Source organism: Dysidea avara, chromosome 1 (assembly GCF_963678975.1).
Source record: "Dysidea avara chromosome 1, odDysAvar1.4, whole genome shotgun sequence".
NCBI classification, from domain to species: Eukaryota; Metazoa; Porifera; class Demospongiae; order Dictyoceratida; family Dysideidae; genus Dysidea; species Dysidea avara.
The window spans coordinates 54,870,409-54,889,411 of record NC_089272.1 but is presented as its reverse complement, the minus strand read 5'-3'; the positions used below and the strand labels follow the sequence as shown (position 1 = coordinate 54,889,411).

The 19,003-nt window shown below is 41.5% G+C and overlaps 1 protein-coding gene across 1 annotated transcript in view; it reads right to left on the bottom strand.

The window, feature by feature from the left end:
• The window catches only part of LOC136247657 (uncharacterized), a 31,543-nt gene extending 12,854 nt beyond the window's left edge, over nucleotides 1–18,689 (bottom strand). Inside the window, exons 1-2 of the mRNA XM_066039478.1 lie at nucleotides 18,665–18,689; nucleotides 17,199–18,506 (exon numbers count right to left, since the gene is read on the bottom strand). Of these exons, the coding sequence (XP_065895550.1) occupies nucleotides 17,199–18,506; nucleotides 18,665–18,689 (1,333 nt within the window). The remainder of the gene's footprint in view (nucleotides 1–17,198; nucleotides 18,507–18,664) is intronic.
• Between the last annotated feature and the right edge of the window lie 314 nt (nucleotides 18,690–19,003).

The window sequence follows — 19,003 nt, the reverse complement described above, 5'->3', positions numbered from 1 at the left end:
CAGTTCCTCTCGGGAAGTGGCTTCTCTGAAATGTGATTGTCCGAGAAGAACCAAACCACCGCCTCTCCCCACCACCCTCCCCTGTGCTGCCACCAAAGAAAACATAGTGAAGCTCAAGCAATTCTTATTAGAATATTATGGCTCCAGCACTTTTAATACATGTGAACATCAACCTCTGCCCATGATGGAGGGACCACCTATGCGTCTAATGATTGACCCCAAGGCGAAACCAACTGCCTATCATTCACCAATACCGGTCCCTATTCATTGGCAAGATGACGTTAAGGCAGAATTGGACAGAGATGTCAGGCTGGGTGTTTTAGAACCTGTGGTGAGCCAGTAACTTGGTGTCACAGAATGGTCATTTGTGCCAAAAAGAATGGAAAACCTAGGAGGACCATTGACTTTCAATCACTCAACAGTCATGCCACTCGGGAAACTCACCATACTCAATCTCCTTTTCATCAGACTAGATCTGTTCCCCATGAAAAGAAGAAAACCGTATTTGATGCTTGGAATGGCTATCACAGTGTTCCTCTTCACCCTGATGATCGTCATTATACCACCTTTATCACTCCGTGGGGCAGGTACCGATATTGTACTGCACCTCAAGGATACATTGCTTCAGGGGATGGTTACTCCAGGCGCTACGATGAAGTTGTAGCATTGTTCCCCCAGAAGACTAAATGTGTGGACGATACGCTCTTGTGGTCAGACACTATCCATGACTGTTTCTTTCAAGCAGCCAAATGGCTTGACATCTGTGGACGAAATGGTATCATCCTCAACCCAGGGAAGTTTGTGTTCGCCCAAGACAATGTGGAATTTGCTGGATTTGAGATAACAAGTGATACGGTTCGCCCTTGTAAGAAATACCTTAGAGCTATTGTGGAGTTTCCTACACCTAGAAACATTACAGATGTTAGATCATGGTTCGGCCTACTCAATCAAGTGGCATATGCATTTAGCATGGCTGAACGGATGCTCCCATTTAGAAATCTGCTCAAACCAGCCACACCGTTTCATTGGGATGGTAGTCTTAATCAGTTATTTGAGGAGTCCAAAACTGTGATTGTTTCTGAAATTTCTGATGGGGTGAAGATCTTTGACAAAACCAAACCAACTTGCCTTGCTACAGATTGGTCCAGGCATGGCATAGGCTTCTGGCTTTTTCAGAAGCACTACTCGTGCCCATCAATTGGCCTCTTCTGTTGTCGTCAGGGATGGAAGATCACCCTAGTGGGCAGTAGATTCACTCACCCTGCAGAATCCTGTTATGCACCAATTGAGGGAGAAGCTCTGGCAGTGGCGGATGCCCTCGACAAGGCAAGGCACTTTGTTTTGGGATGTGATAATCTTGTGATTGCAGTTGACCACAAACCTTTATTGAAGATATTTGGAGATAGATCTTTAGATCAAGTAAGCAATCCTCGACTACGTAACCTTAAGGAAAAAACTCTCCGCTATAGTTTTAAAATGGTACACATTCTGGGAGTCAAGAACAGAGCTTCCGATGCTATATCTAGGTATCCCTCTGGTGACCCAATCCCATCTAAGATGGAATTATCAGATGATAACATCTCCTACATCACCTCGGATCCTCTCATGTCTCCGGGACTTAACATTCCTCTTCAACTTTTTGCAGGTGTACTTTGTGATGATCAACTACCATCAGATGACATGGAGGCTGCTTTGAGGCATTCTGCAGCTGCTCAACTTGAGGACATTCAAATAGTTGATTGGAATCAAGTCCACATTGCCACAAGTTCAGACACAGATATGCATTCCTTACTCTCTATTATTGAAGATGGTATGCCAGACCAAAGATGCCAGCTACCATCTCAGCTTAGAGACTATCACCAATTTAAGGAGCATCTGTACAGTATAGATGGTGTAATTCTGTACAAAGATAGAATCGTCATTCCACCATTTCTTCGGCAGCGCTGCTTGTCTGCTCTTCATGCAGCGCATCAGGGCACTTCCTCAATGATTTCTAGAGCGGATGCTTCAATCTTCTGGCCGGGTATCACCTACGACATTCAAGCAACTAGGGCCAATTGCAGCCACTGTAACCAGATGGCACCATCCCAACCTGCTTTGCCACCTACACCACCAATTCTTGCAGTGTATCCTTTTCAATGTATATGTGCTGATTATTTTCACCAACATGGAATGAACTACCTTGTCATTGTGGACCGATATTCCAATTGGCCAATAGTTGAAAGGGCGCAGAATGGATCCGAAGGCCTCATTGCGGTACTTCGACGGACATTCGCCACTTATGGGATCCCAGATGAGCTGTCTTCTGATGGCGGGCCTGAGTTTGTCTCCCACATAACAAGATCATTTTTATCTAGTTGGGGCGTTCATCACCGACTTAGCTCAGTGGCCTTTCCTCACAGCAATTGCAGAGCAGAAGTTGGAGTCAAAACAATCAAGCGACTAATTGTCGACAATGTTGGACCTGGAGGTAACCTTGATGTGGACAAGTTCCAACAAGCAATTCTGCAATACCGCAACACTCCAGACAAGGACACCAAACTATCTCCTGCAATGTGCATATTTGGCAGACCTATCAAAGATCTCATCCCAATCCTACCTGGCAAATACCAGCCACATCCAGTGTGGAAAGAGTCATTACTGGCTAGAGAGGCAGCACTGAGGAAGCGTCACATAGCCAATCATGAAAGATGGCAAGAGCATACCAGACTCCTTCCACCTCTGTTTGTCGGGGATCATGTAAGGATTCAGAATCAGGTTGGTAATCACCCCAGAAAATGGGATAAAACTGGAATTGTCATTGAAGTACGTCAGTATCATCCGTATGTTGTTAGAGTGGATGGTTCAGGCAGAATTACTATCAGAAATCGTAAATTTCTACGAAAATACACTCCTGTGTATAAACCTGATAGGAATAGATCGATACTGGATGATTTGAAGTACCTGCCACCTAGCTGCTCTGCTGATCAGTCACCACCAACCTCCACTACACATACTGATGATGTACCCATCCATCCTGATGTTTCCTCTCCAGGCAATTCACCTGAGGTGCACATATCGACCTCCCCTCCTGTTGAACAGGATCAACCAGTAGCCCCGATCCCTCCACAAAGTTACTCTCCTACATTGTCACCAAGACCACCCTCAACAACTCCAATTATTTCACCTCAGTTGATGGCCTCATCACAGCCAGCCCAGACGGAGACTTCACTACAGCCGCCTGTTGAACCACAGACCTCTCCAATCAAGTTGCGGCGCTCTACCCGGATCAGACAACCCCCTAAATGGCAAACCTCAGAAGATATCATCCTTTATTAAATTAGTCTCTACCATGTGATTATGATACAGACTTGGGGGGAGATAGAGAATACGGATGATAACCGGAACATTGACATATAAATAGACTGAGATGTATCATTGTGTCAGTTGTGCTTGTCATTGATTTCGTGTCCAGTTGACAATTAGGCACCGGCCGATTATGCCAGCATAATTTAAAGCATAATAGGTGACCAAAAGCATCAAGCATAATGCCAGCATAATAGGAACGATGTTTGAAAAATTAATTAAATGCGCAATACGCGCGCCTGAAAGAAAGCAAATATTCACTGCCAATAGTATTATTAGTGTATTTCATATTTAAAAACATGTAATATAACTTATTAAACCGTTTCTTTGTTGGTTATTCACACTTTGCAGAAATAAGTTCGAGATACTCTAATAGAGCAGTCAGGAAAAGCTGATATACTCTAATAAAACAGTTAGTTCTAGAGCATAATCTTGATTTTGAAAGCATAATTTTGAGCATAATAGGCCAAATTTTTGAGCAATGCTCAAAAGCATAATAGGTAAAATTTTGGGCATAATAGGCCGGTGCCTATTGACAATAAATTATTTAAACTGTGTATGTGTCGCAATCCCTATTGCGAATGAGATCACGTGAGGTCATAAGAACGAGTTGAACTAGTTATTATTATTATTCTAATTATGGTACCAAGGACACGTTTTATGTTAGTGGTTAATATTGTGAATAAAGTTGAATTGTGAACCAGCGCTCGTACTGTCCGTAGCGACATTTGGTGCCGAAACCCGGGACTCTCTTAAGTGTTGGACCGCCGCCTCCTGTCCGTTTTTTAACCTCACACAAAGAAGCTGTGGTACCGTGGCATATATTGCTTGATAACGGTACCCCAGAAGGCAAGTGGTAATACTTGTTAAGATTTGGTTTTTTGTTTTGAGTTTCAACAGATTGCCAAAATGCCAGCGATTTCGACTTTGAAGAGTTCCCGAACGAGAGAAAAGAGAGCATTGGTTAAAGAGAACACCGAGGCAGGTACATTACTGCAGGAAGAACTGAGTGATAACCTGCCAGAAATGCTAAAGCTAAATTTATCGATCAGCAAGGTGTTACTTAATTTACAAACAAAGCTCACGAGATTAGAAACCGCAAATGATAAATTAGTAGAGGAGTTAGAACAAACTGAAGACACTGCAGCGTCCTAACAGTTCCAGAGTACACTCGACGAAGAGAGCGAAATGATTGATGACTGTATAAGCAAGATCTCACAGCTGAAAGTTATGAAAGAAGAAACGGAAAAAAGGCGTAAGGAATTGGAAAGTACACAGACTCTCGGGTTAGAACAAAGAGTTACACAAGTACAAGAACAGGTAGATAGGTTAAATTCAGCTCACTCAACACCTACCTTATCAGATATATGGTCTCACACCCCTACTGAAACCTCTATAAAGCCACCCAAACTTGAGATACCCACATTCAATGGGGATTTGTTGAAATGGCAAGAATTTTGGGACACCTTTGAGGCGACGATTGACAAAGGAAAGTATTCTTCAATTGATTAGATGAATTATCTGAAATCTAAACTAACTGGTGAAGCCTTGGATGCTATTTTGGGGTACCAGCTGTCAAATACTAACTATAAGGTTGTGGTGGATGTACTGAAGAGAAGGTTTGGGAATATGCAGCTGATAATTGAGGCCCATTACCGTAATCTTACCCATCTCCCTGAAGCAACGAATCACCTTAGCAAGTTGCGACGGTGCTATGACAGTATTGAGTGTCATTTGCGGAGCCTAGAAGCACTGGGTGAGGACATTGAACACAGGCACTTTGTAGCCTTGATTACAGAGAAGTTACCTAAAGCAGTGCTATATCAGTTATACATGATGAAGGGAGAAGAGGACTGGACAGTAGCCAAGTTACGAGAACTTTTGGGCAAACACATCACAGCAATGGAGATGGCAGGTGGGGAAATACACCATCCTTCCCAACTTCCTCCAATCCAGCCAGCGTATAAACAAGGACACCAACAGAGAGAATTCCGTAGTTACAAATCTACTGCTGGAGAACTGTTGGCAGGAGGTAGTAGTGACCCAAGCCAAAGAAGAAATTCTCAGAAAGTTTTGAAATGTGTATTTTGCGGCCAGAATCATTGGTCTGACGAGTGTCCCAAGTACACCACCCAACAAGCAAGAATAAAGAAGCTCAAAGGGTTATGCTTTAAGTGCCTACAAAAGGGGCATATGGCTAAAGATTGCCAGAGACAAAGAAGTTGTTATCACTGTGGTAAGACCGGCCACCACCGAAGTCTGTGCTCTAGGCTATTTACGACTAATGATGGTGAGGTACATGATTCTGAATTACAGACCATTGGCGCACGAGGTGACCCAGAGAAAACGGAGAATGAAGGAGCAACGGTAGCTTGTGGTAACCAAGTGCTAATGCAGACAGCTACAGCTACAGTATTGAAGAGCCCAGGTAACCAAGCAACTCAAGTCCGAATGATCTTAGACTCAGGCAGTCAAAGAACTTATATAACAGAGAAGCTAGCAGACAATCTGAAGTTAACATTGAAACCACCAGAGAAGCTGATGGTAGCGACCTTTGGATCTGACAAACCCAAACAAATTAAGTACAGGCCTACCTCATTGCAGCTGACATTGAAGGACGGAAGTGTTATGTCCATTGAGGCGAGTGTTGTGCCACACATCACCGGGAAAATAAGTAGTCTTCCACTGAACCCAGAAGATCTTGCGTTTCTTAAGAATGATGGTTGGGAACACAAGTTAGCAGATACTCTTCCAAGTGAATCAGAACATGGTTCAATAGAGATGCTAGTAGGCAATGATTATTATTTTGAATTGCTGCTTCCAAGGAAAGTGGAATTAGGAAATGGCTTATTTTTATTCCAGTCAAAAGTTGGGTGGATTTTAGGAGGCCGATACCCCTCAGTGGATAACACTGATGAAACGCCAAGCTTGCTTGTGAGCACTATAGGAACAGCCCCTCCTTGTATGAAGATTTCAACTCACATGCTTAGTAATTCCGATTCATCAATCATTGACAGACCTAACATGGAATGCTTTTGGAATTTGGAGTCAATCGGAATCAGTGATTCCCCAATATCTTCTGATGATGATCAGGCGTTAGAAATGTTTAACAATACTGTCAAGTTTGATGATGGTAGATATCTAGTACAGTGGCCATGGAAGGAGTCCCCTCAGCTGTTACCAGAAAACTACCAGTTAGCGGTTGGTCGGTTAAAGTCCACACTTAACAGATTAAAGAGAAATCCACGTTTGCTTGAAATGTACTCAGCTGTTATACAAGAGCAAGTAGATAGAGGCGTAATTGAAAAGGTGTCTGGTGAAGTTGTACAAGGTGAGGTTAAGCACTACATACCACACCATGCAGTAATCACGCCCACAAAGAATACCACTAAAGTAAGGGTGGTATATGACGCTTCGGCAAAGACCAAGCAGAATAATAAGAGCTTGAATGAGTGCCTCTATCGAGGACCAGTCATATTACCTGAAATTTACGGATTACTGATTAGGTTCCGGTTGAATGCTATTGCTGTGGTAGCAGATGTGGAGAAGGCCTTCTTAAGTGTAGGACTCCAGCAACAAGACCGGGATGTGAACAGGTTTTGTGGTTGAAGGATCCTAAGAATGTGGCTATTGAGGGAAACCTAGAAGTGTTTCGTTTTTGCAGAATCCCGTTTGGAATGGTTTCCAGTCCCTTTCTTCTGGGGGCTACTATTACTCATCACTTGAAACAGTGCAACACTCCCTTAACAGCTAGTTTACTACGAGATACCTATGTAGACAACGTGGTCACGGGCGTTCAGAATGTAACTGAAGCTAAGACACTTTACACTAAAGCAAAAGAATTGTTTACCAAGGCCTCCATGAATTTGAGGGAGTGGGGTTCCAATTCTAAACAGTTTGAGTTTGTTGAAGAAAGAGACAGAGTCTCGGGTGTAGTGTGCAAAGTCTTAGGTATTGTGTGGAACTGTGAAGATGACACCATAGCCATACCAATTTGTTCCAACACAAAGCAGAAAAGGGCGTCCACCAAACGTGAAGTGTTACAAGTGATGGCATCAATTTTTGACCCATTAGGATATTTTACCCCTACTGTGTTAATGGCTAAGTTGTTTGTCCAAGAATTATGGAGGGAGAAGTGGGAGTGGGATACCAGTCTTAATGAGGAGAAAACACAGAAATGGAAAGCAATTTTACACGGCTTAGAATGTTTTCCACAGCAGATGATACCTAGGAATATTAGACTAACAGGAGAATCGGTCGAACATACATTACTTTGTTTCAGTGATGCACCACTAAAGCTTACTCCGCAGCGATCTATTTATATCAAGTTTCTGAAACCTCAACTAGGGTTGATTTGATCTTTGCAAAGGCTCGTCTTGCTTCTGAAGGCATCACTATCCCAAGGCTAGAACTGTTGGGAATACTCATTGGAGTGCGAGGCCTGAAATTTGTTGAAAGGGAACTTGGTTTTCCTGTTACGTCCAAAGTGTTATGGACTGACTCACAGTGTGCGCTGCAATGGCTACAGTCAACCAAACCCCTTCCAGTGTTTGTTGCCAATCGTCTCAAGGAGATACAGTCATTACATGGAGTAGAATTCAAGTATGTGCCAAGTGAAGACAATCCTGCTGATATAGCTACCAGAGGTAAAACACCTCTAGAATTGTCCTACTCAATCTGGTGGAATGGTCCACAATGGCTGCAGCAGCCAAGGGATAAATGGCCCAAATGGGAGTTACCAGAAACCAAGCCTAATCCTGAGACCAGAGGTACAGACACAGTGTTTTATGAAGCTAAACTGATAGTGGGGGAGGGTGTTCAGTCAAGCAACTATGGTACTCAGTCAAACAGCAAGGAATTAACAAGTGGAATCGGTAATGTTATCAAGGAAGAGAATATTTCCAGTCTGTCAAGACTGCTAAGGATCACAGCCTGGTTACTACGATTTGTAGACAAATTGAGAAAACAAACTAGCAACAATGGACCACTGATAGCTTCTGAAATTAATAGAGCAAAGTTAAAGTGGGATCTTTACGTACAAGACAGATGTTACTCAGAAGTTATTCAGATGATAAAACAGGGAAAGAAAACCAACATAGGAGACGAACTCAATCTGGTGATCAATGATGATGGTCTTTTACGATGCAAGGGGAGGTATGACAACGTTGGCTTGAGCGAGGATGCAAGGTACCCAAAGCTACTACATAAGAATGACCATTATACAAAGCTCGTAATTGAATACTATCATGGTATGTACCTACACTCAGGAGTTACTCAAACCCTTGCACATACAAGGAAGGAGTACTGGATCCCACAAGGGCGATCACAAGTCAAAACGACGTTGAACCAATGTAGAGTTTGTCGCCGTACAGAAGGAAATCCTTTCAGAATGCCCAGAATGCCTCCTTGGCCTAAAGAGAGGGTCAATGAAGCTTTGCCCTTTGAGTACACAGGTCTAGACTACTTCGGACCATTATACGTAAAGGAGTATTCTTGTGATACAGGTCAGAAATCAAAACCAGTGGTAAGGAAAGTATGGGTGTGCTTATTCACTTGCTTAGTAGTGAGAGCGGTCCATCTGGAAATAGTCGAAGATATGTCAGCAGACCAGTTTCTTTTATGTCTACGCAGATTTATTGCTAGACGGGGTGTTCCTCACCACATCATTTCTGATAACGCCAAGCAATTTAAGCTGGCAAGGAAGGTGCTTTCTAAAGCCCATCAGGAAGCCTTATTCAGTGATGAAGTTCAGGAGTACATGGCTGGCCGTGGAATACAGTGGACTCTGATTGTGGAATTAGCCCCATGGATGGGTGGCTTTTATGAACGCTTAGTTGGTCTCACCAAGAGAGTACTGCGGAAGACACTGGGAACTTCTTGTCTTACCTTAATACAACTGAGTACAATATTGACAGAAGCAGAAGCTGTAGTGAATTCGAGACCACTAGTGTATGTTGGTGACGATAATTCCAGACATGTTTTAGTGCCGAATGACTTTTTGGCACTAAACTCAAGCAATTTTGTTTGTACTAATGGGTCTGAAGAGAAGGATAAGGAATACCAACCTAATGCCATTATGTCTAATGCTGAGAAACTGCTAAGAGTCTGGAAAAGGGGTCAAAGGAAGTTGAAGCAATTTTGGGAGCTATGGAGGAATGATTATTTGCTAAACCTTAGAGAAAGAGCACAGATGTCTTTGAAACAACCCAAGAGGCTAGCTCATAATACTCCCCAGATTGGGGATGTGGTCTTGATCAAGGAAAACCTCCCTAGAGGAAGGTGGAAGGTTGGAGTAATACACAAACTTATTAGAGGAAAGGACCAGAGAATACGATCAGCTAAGGTAATGGTGTCGGCTAAAAGTTACTTACACAGAGCTTTAAACCTCCTTTATCCTATTGAATGTCCAGGAGATGAGAATAAGCAAGTTAATTGCAGTGAAACTGTTGTTCAAGATGGTAACAGAAATAACACTAACCTTGATTCCTCGTCAGAAGTGAGTGATGGCAATGATACCCTGTCTGATAACGAGGAAGATGATGAGATAGAAAATGGAAATGAGATAGCACACGATGGTTCAGAAGATGGTGGTACGAGACGTCCGTTACGACAGGCGACTATAAAGGCAAGGGAGAAGTTGAGAGAATGGCTTGATCCATCAGAGAATTTCATTTGTGTGGGGAGTGTCGCAATCCCTATTGTGAATGAGATAACGTGAGGTCATAAGAATGAGTTGAACTAGTTATTATTATTATTCTAATTATGGTACCAAGGACACGTTTTATGTTAGTGGTTAATATTGTGAATAAAGTTGAATTGTGAACCAGCGCTCGTACTGTCCGTAGCGACAGTATGCGATCAAATAGGGGTGCTCCTTATTCTCTAGTAGTCAGATGTATAATGAAAGATCTATGCATTAAAAAGTCAATAAAAGTTTTTTGACAATCTGCTTTATCATATATATGGCATCTAATTCAGTCATTACAGGTTTTTGCAATTGAATTCGTCGCCTTTGCGATTGAATTCGCCCTGTTTGCAATTGAATTCGTCAGTTTTGCAATTGAATTCGTCCCGTTTGCAATTGAATTCGTCGGTTTTGCAGTTGAATTCGTCGGTTTTGCAGTTGAATTAGTCGGTTTTGCAATAGAATTCGTCGCATTTGCATTACAATTTGTCATAAACAAAACGGCTCCAAGAAACCAACCCGTTCATTAAGAGATGAACTATTTATGCCTTGGAGAGTTACACTTGAGACACTAGAAGGTAATTGAAGCTGGTAGTACGCGAAGTTGATAGCTGTCTGACAAGTTAATTAACTTGCTCGCAAGTGACCACACCCATCGCGAATGGTGTAGTAGAGTTTGGAATGTTGCTGGATAGGCTGTAGAGGAAGAATTATTGCCTCATAAAGAGTTGTTTACTACCATTGTACTTGAACAAGTTCTTGTAGCAGCTGCTACATCATGTTTTCGTGTTTGCTCCAGCTGCCATTCTTGTTACGGACGAATTTAACTGCAAAAGTGACGAATTCAATTGCAAAACCGACGAATTCAATTGCAAAACCGACGAATTCAATTGCAAATGGGACGAATTCAATTGCAAAAGCGACGAACTTAATTGCAAACAGGACGAATTCAATTGCAAAGTCACCGAATTCAATTGCAAAAACCTGTAAGTTGTATTAGGCCTGAGCCTATGCAGAGTGGCCGATGTGGAGCCTATGTAACCGAACCAGGTACAACGTGCTTTCAAAAAGACTGATTTTAATAATTTCACACACATACATAAATACAATTATATAGTAATTACAAGCAATCCTAAAATTATAAATAAATAAGTTCAGTTCGATTACATTCGCCCCTCCTAGACTAAGCTCGCCCTCGAGCTAAGGTGGTCTAAACCAGTCTGGTGGTCTACGATCACGAGTCGGGTAACGAGATTCTGCTGGTGGTTCTTCTGTGTCCATAATTATGTGTTCGACAGATGGGGGTGACCATTGGTTAACTTTTTCTGGCCTTAGCTCGGTGGCAGCTCTTAGGGCAGGTTGAATGCGAGGTCGCAGTCTATTGACATGAACAGTTTTTGTCTGTTTCCCGTCAGAGATAGTGTATGTTGTTGATCCATTTACAGTTAGTACTTCCCAATCTCCCTCCCACTTAGGATCTAACTTGCCAGCTGTCGGTGATGTTAGCCACACAGAATCACCAGGTTTGAAAGAACGAGATGTAGTATGCTGGTAATAATACAACTTTTGTTTGCGTGCTGCCTCTGTCATATGTGCTTCCACAAAATCAGTTAGTTGTGCTAGTTTTGAGCGTAATTGGTTCTGGTATGATACAACATCGTAAGCTGTGACTTCAGGAAGGGGTGGCCGATGTGGTGGGCGCCCAAACATCATCTCAAAGGGTGACACACCAGTTGAGGCATGTACAGCTGTGCGATATGCAAACAGAACAAATGGCAAGTATCGTTCCCACTCTGCATGATCATAAACATAAGAGCGAAGCATTTACAGCAAAGAGCGGTTAAAACGCTCAACCATTTCATCTCCTTGTGGGTGGTATGCTGTGGTGTGGGATTTTTGCACTCCAAAAGCTTCAAGTGTCTGTCTTAAAATGCAACTCTCAAAATTACTCCTCTGATCTGAGTGTAGGATGTCAGGCATGCCATAGGTGGAAAACACCTTCACTAACTCTTTTGTGATGTGATCGGCTGTCTGGTTTGGGAGTGGAATAGTGTCTGCCCACTTACTAAAGTAATCTTGAATAACAAGTAGATAACGATTCCTGTTAAAAGACAATGGCACTTCCAGGATGTCGACAGCAACCATCTGCCATGGTTTTCCAATTGGCATACTGATGAGTGGAACTTTCTGTGGAGCGGGTGGTTTAGAGCTCTGGCACACCGTACACTCTCTGCAATACTGATCAATATCATGAAGCATACCTACCCAGTAGCCCACTTGCCGTATTCTAGCTGCAGTCTTATCTGGCCCTAAGTGACCAGCTGATGGTTGGCTGTGATACTGATGCAGTAAGGTTTGTTGATATGATGATGGAATAAGAGGAACTGTAATAAGTTCACAGACTGGCCCAGGTTTATATAGTCTGGCGGTGCGCGCCCCTTCGCATAGAGTAAGGGTCTGGTATGCTTAGTATAGTAGAGTTGTACCGGATTACCAAAAACTGGTGCAACCAATCAGAACGCTCCACGTTTAATCAACGCATTTTTGTTTATGTTACGTCAAAAGAATGAATCAAATGCCCTAACAGCTCGCCTAACAGTACTGAAAGAAACTAGGAGTTAGCTAATAAAGAACAAAGAGAAGAAAGTGTTATTTCGGGAAGGGCTTTTCGCCTTGTTTGATGTGCGAAAAACCCGGGTTAAGCTCTGATTTTCTAGGTAGGGAGACATGTGTATTCTATAAAAGCAGACCAACTTTTGCCTGTGTAAAGGCGAAGAAAGTTCAATATCACTGCCACAGTTTTGGGTGAGGCACTTCCGTTAAGACCATCTTCGTTACGTCATTACATTCAAATTAAATTCCTCCAGAACAACTCGGTGATACTAAGCATACCAGACCCTTACTCTATGCGAAGGGGCGGGCGCCGCCAGACTAAGGTTTATACTGTCGGCACACTAACTCATCCTTCAGGAGTAGCTGGGACCATAACTGGTGATATCGACGTAGGGGAGGGTGACTCCAGGACAGCCCTCTAGGGGGAACTTGAGACTTTAACAATGCATCACGCAATTGGCAAAGGACAGGGTCCTGGAGTTGCTGATGTTTAAGTTCACTGACATTCTGGGCTACATGACCAATAGCAGCATTATGGTCAGAATGTTGTCGAGATAAAGCGTCAGCATTACCATGTTCAACACCCTTGCGGTATTTAATTGTAAGATCAAATTCTTGGGTGGCTAAAGCCTACCGAGCTAGTAAGCCTTCCATTTTCTGGCTGGAAAGCCACTGTAGGGGGGCATGGTCAGTCACTAGTTGAAACTTACATCCAAGCAGGTAGTGTCTAAACTGTTTTAGAGCGTACACAATGGCCAAGCATTCTCTTTGGATCACACTATAATTTCTTTCTGAATTTGACAGCATTCTACTGGCGTATGCTACAATTTTTTCGCCTTGCTCCAAAACAGCTCCAATACCAGTGGCACTGGCATCTGTCAGGAGTATAAATTGGTCAGCTGATGGGCCAAAGCATGGATAAGTGAGGACAGGGGATTCTGTTAATCTTTGCTTTAACTGATTAAAAGCTGATTGACATGCCTCGTCCCAGGTAAACACCGCACCCTTGTTAGTAAGTTGGTACAGTGGTCCTGCTATATCAGCAAATTGACGAATATATTGCCAGTAATATGAAGCAAGACCTAAAAAGCTACGTAGCTCAGTGGGATTTGTGGGGATAGGCCACTCACAAACAGCTGTTATTTTGGTGGAGTCTGGTTCCATACCCTTTCCAGAAAATACATGTCCCAGATATCTTACTTGACATACACCAATGTTACACTTACCACCGCGGAGTGTTAACCCTGCAGATTGAAGTCTTTCAAAAACTGTTGTAAGATGGCGGTGGTGTTCTTCAGTACTAGAGGAGTGTATAAGTACATCATCCAAATAAGTGGTAACAAATGAAAGGTTACGTAGAATAGTATCCATTAGACGCTGAAATGAAGCAGGGGCTCCAGACAATCCAAAGGGCATTTTGCAAAACTGATATAGCCCTAGTCCTGGACCTGGGCAGAATGCAATTTTGGCTCGGTCGTTTACATGCACTGGCAACTGCCAACATCCACTCTGCAGGTCCAGGGTCGAAAAAATAACAGATCCTGCAAGTTTATCTTGTACTTCATCAGGGAGTGGTAGTGGGTATGCATCCTTAACTGTCCTTTTGTTAAGCTCCTGATAGTCGACGCATATTCTGATGTCACCTGTTTTCTTGCAGACAAACACTGCGGGTGCTAGCCATGGACTGGAACTTTCTTCGATTATTCCATCCTTCAGCATGGTCTGAATCTACCTTTCTACATCCTGACGGTAGTTGGCAGGTATCCTACGGGGTGGCACTTTTACTGGAGTACCAGTTATAGGAATAAAATGTTCAGCTAGAGTAGTACTGCCAGGCGACTTCCGAAATAAACACTTATACTGTTCAAGTAGTGATGATAATATTGGTACAGCACATGGAGGCACATCATAATTACAAAGTGACTCTACACATAAAGGAACAGCACACTCATCAATAGATTCTTCGGTTGGTTCCTTCAGGGCTTCTACTGCACATATCTTGGCTTTGTTCTTCTTAGTAGCGTCAAATAGTGGTATCAAGTCTTGCAGATTTTCATCACTTGCTTGTGGAAAGATTAGATTAACAGGACTTGCTACCAGTGTAACCGAACCAGGTACAACGTGCTTTATGGCACCAAAATGACTGATCTTAATAATTTCTAACACATACATAAATACAATTATATAGTAATTACAAGCAATCATAAAATTATAATTAATAATAAATAAATAAGTTCAGTTCGATTACACCTATTATGCTCAAAATTTTACCTATTATAGCAGAGGACGGTTTGTGAAGAAATGTCTACTACTAGTAAGCATATCAGCCTGCTAAGACAATTTTCGGAGGGTGAGCTGACGGAGTGGTTCCAGAAATACGAAATATGTTGCGATGCCAACGATTGGGATAACGCCACAAAGGCTAAGAAGCTCCCCATGCTACTGGAAGGCGAAGCGCTCGCGATTTGGTTAGAGCTGAGTACAGAAGAGAGGGGCAGTTACACAACCAGCAAGGCCAAGATAATTGCTCGAATAGCACCTGTACGATTCGTGTCTCTTGGTGATTTTTGAGCTAGGAAATTAAATCCGGGGGAGTCTCTACCAGTGTTCCTACACGAGCTGAAAGTGCTGTCCAAGAAAGCTATCTGTGGTTCTGGGTTGGCTGCGTTGTTGCCTGAGCTTTTCGTTGTTGCGTTCGGCAATTCAGTGTATTCGTGGGGCACGGTCTTCCATTGGTGTTTACACCAGGACTCCACAGTCAGTGGACTTAGTGACTGTGGAATCCCATTTGTCTGTTTAATTTTGTTCAGTTGGCCAGCACTTGCAATCTGTGCTGGGGGTGGTAGGAAAGGGCAGTCCATCAAGCCCGGGAAAAAAATTAATAAAATAATTTTAAAAAAAATTTATAAAAAAAAAAATTTATAAAAAAAAAGAAAAAAAAAAAAAAAAAAAAAAAGAAAGCTATGCCGGATGCGGACGCGACGACCCGTAATGAACTCTGCACTTCTGAAACTTGTACATCTTATACCAGTGTATCTTCTTCAAGTCTTTGAGCATTATTATTAACCTAACTTAGTAGTAGGGACCAGTCTATTTTGCTTTTTTTTCTACCTATTTTTCTTTCCAGCAATTCTTTTATTTTTCACCTATTATGCTCCATATTTTGCTCAAGAATTATAGATTTTGCTCAGCACTGATCTTTGTTAATTGAATATTTCCAAGTGCAAAGCTACAGTTTCGCCTTAAAGTGACTGTTCTATTAGAGTATCTCGATCAGAAATTACTTCTAACATGTAAAGCAAGAAGCCAGCTAATATTGCTTAACATGTGTGACTGTTTTATTAGGGTACCTCGATTGTCACTTGTTGTTCCTGTAACAATTAGCTATGCATTGTCGATATTTTAGCGTTCCTGACTGTTCTATTAGAGTATCTCGATCTTTTGTGCAATTTTTATGTCCACTTCACAAAAATTGCACCTATTATGCCAGCATTTTGCTCATTGCTTTTACCCAACCATTATGCCAAAAATTTTGCTGGCGAAATCGACGGGTCCCTACTTAGTAGCTATATAGTAGTTACAGCATATTACTATAATACACTAATAATTAAATACACTTGAATTATTACTGTAGATAGCTATTCTAAGTCTGCTGTAACTATTATGGATAGAAAAATGATGTGTAAGGTGGAATGCTTCAAATATGGCTATTAATAATTCAGACAAAACTACTTATAACAGCATCTTGAAAACTAAGCGACTAGCCACAGATACTGAATGAGAATAATTATGGAATAATAGGCTGGACACAAGAATAACAAAAAGAATAATAGGAGAATTTTTTAGGAAATTCTGGAAAGAATCCTATAATTCCGGAATTATTCTCATGAAATTGGTAACCTATTATTCTGAAGATTATGCCGGCTTAATAGGCGCAGGCCTAAGTTGTATGTGGTTAAGTTTGCTTTTTAGTGCACAAGACCTTTCACTGTACGTGTAGCTAATAAATAAAGCATATTGTGAAACAATTTAAAAACAAACTTTTGATTGTGGGATTTGATTTTAGTATGTGTACTGAGGGAGATGCATGGACCTTATCCGCAATGACATCAAAGCACAAAATGGCGGCCAATAGTGTGGACACTTTTGTACAGAGGCTATTGGGAGAGATGGCGGTTTGCTATGTTAACGTTTACATACTGCAGAAAGAGGCAAGTTGAGGTATGCATACTTAATTATAAGACAAATGCACGTGGTTTTGCATCGATAGCAAACTTAAGTCTGGTTTCATCTAGTGGGACTATTTCGCATTGCCACATCATGCTAACTAGCATTTACCTTTATTATCCAATAGTTCCATGTCATGAAATTCGCAAACAAAGCTCATTTTGGTGATTATGTGCGAAGTGCCCACACTAAACACGGCCATTTTGTCAATTATGATGTCATTGTGGAAAAGGTCCATTGGTTGATCTGTAAAAATGTGGGTGTGCCAGTTTCACATTTCTGGTTTATATAATTATATCAAAGTTATAAAAATAGCAAAATTACATACCTATATAGCTCCTTAACCATCCTGCATGGCCATAACCTTCATTTACTGTGAAGCCATACACTATAACTGTCATCAAAGCTATCTTATTAGCATGAAATATCTCAATAACTCCTTCTGATACATTAACTTGTGTAGCATAAGCTTCAGTGACATTGTTTCTCATAATAGGGGTCCAACTATATGATTCAAGTGAACTGTTCATGCCTCCAGCTGTTATAAAGATTTCATCTGACTGATGATACTCTGCAATCACTATGATGTTGACATAATGCCTGTAGCCACTAATATTGGGGTGCTGCATAGTGGATGTTGAGATGGTGTTAGTGTAATGAGCTGTGGGAGGTACCAGTGTCATCATTGGATCACCTTGTCCATCTTCACTGTTACCATGACTGAACTGGACCACTAATATTTTCTTGGTTGAATAGATAACACAAAAGTCCTCATTGGTTAGCCTTTCTGTAATGTGATTACCAACACTTAAGGAATAACTCTTCCGTGCACTTACTGTGCTACAGTTCATTTGGATTAACGTGGAATTTTCTTCTGATAGTATTTTTATAGTATATGATTCCCTGCTACTAAAAGGTGCAATATAGTACACTTCACCCCAAAGTTCAGTTGGCAACATTTGTTCCATTATATTGTCACAAGGTCTACCATTTATCCATGCACATTCATGTCCGCTAAACACAGAAATTGGTTTGTTGGCAACAATTTTTGTCCCTGTCAAGTCTATAGTGAAGGCAGCGATGTATATTATTTGTAGTCTATTAATCTCATATGAATAAACTATTTCAGGAGTAAGGGAAGTCCATTCGGTACTATTGTTAATCTTTATGTAAGAATCAACTGGAACTGTTAAAGCAAATGTTGTCTCATTAGCTGTACCAACCATTACCACAGAAGCATCAGCTCTTACATAAGCTTCTACTGACACAGCATAATACACATATTCTTCAATCCCCAAATTTTCAGTTGGCAGAGCAAAGTATGTGCTGGTAGAATCATGAGGAGATGAAAGTTCACTTTCACAAATAATTGCTACCTTTTTACTACTAGTTTTTATATAGATCCCCTCTTTGTACTCATTATTTTGTGCATTAGGGTAGGAACGTGATATTCCTGTCAGACTTGTGGGCAGTCTCAACAGAGATCCATTTCTTGCGATATTTCCTTTGAGATGATATTCTGTTACAGGTGCCTCAACTGAGTAATATACTGGCTCTGCTTCATTTGTCAATAGTAGAAGAGTTACTGGTACTCCAAAGTCAGGAACAAATCCCAAATAGAATTCACCATTGTTTACTGAGTATGGTGAGAGAACACAGTATATTAATAATATATTCAAATATGTGACCGCATTTGTGAAAAGGGGGCTTCCACACATTGAACTATAAAGACCACACTATAAAAATGGAGGTGTTTAATTACACCCTACATAGGGTGTTATATTACACCCACACCTTTAGGGGTGTTTCTCTGCACCATTAGGGTGTTTTTGTCAAAATTGGTGAAAACCCACAATCAAAAGTGATGCTTGGTTGGTTGGTAAGGTATAAATAAAAGCATGTAGCTGTGTTATGTATTGTACGTGTGTTATGACTCTATTTCAATAGGTAGACTTCCTTTGACATTAGAGATGGTAATCCTGTTAGCAACCTGTGACACCTATCCCAATACCCTCCCTTCAAATGGTCAGACTTTTTAGTATTTGGTGTTATTTAACACCTTAGTGGGAGTTTTGTAACACCCTGATGAAGTGTAATAAAACACTCGCAAGGGAGCCCCACAGACATAGTAGT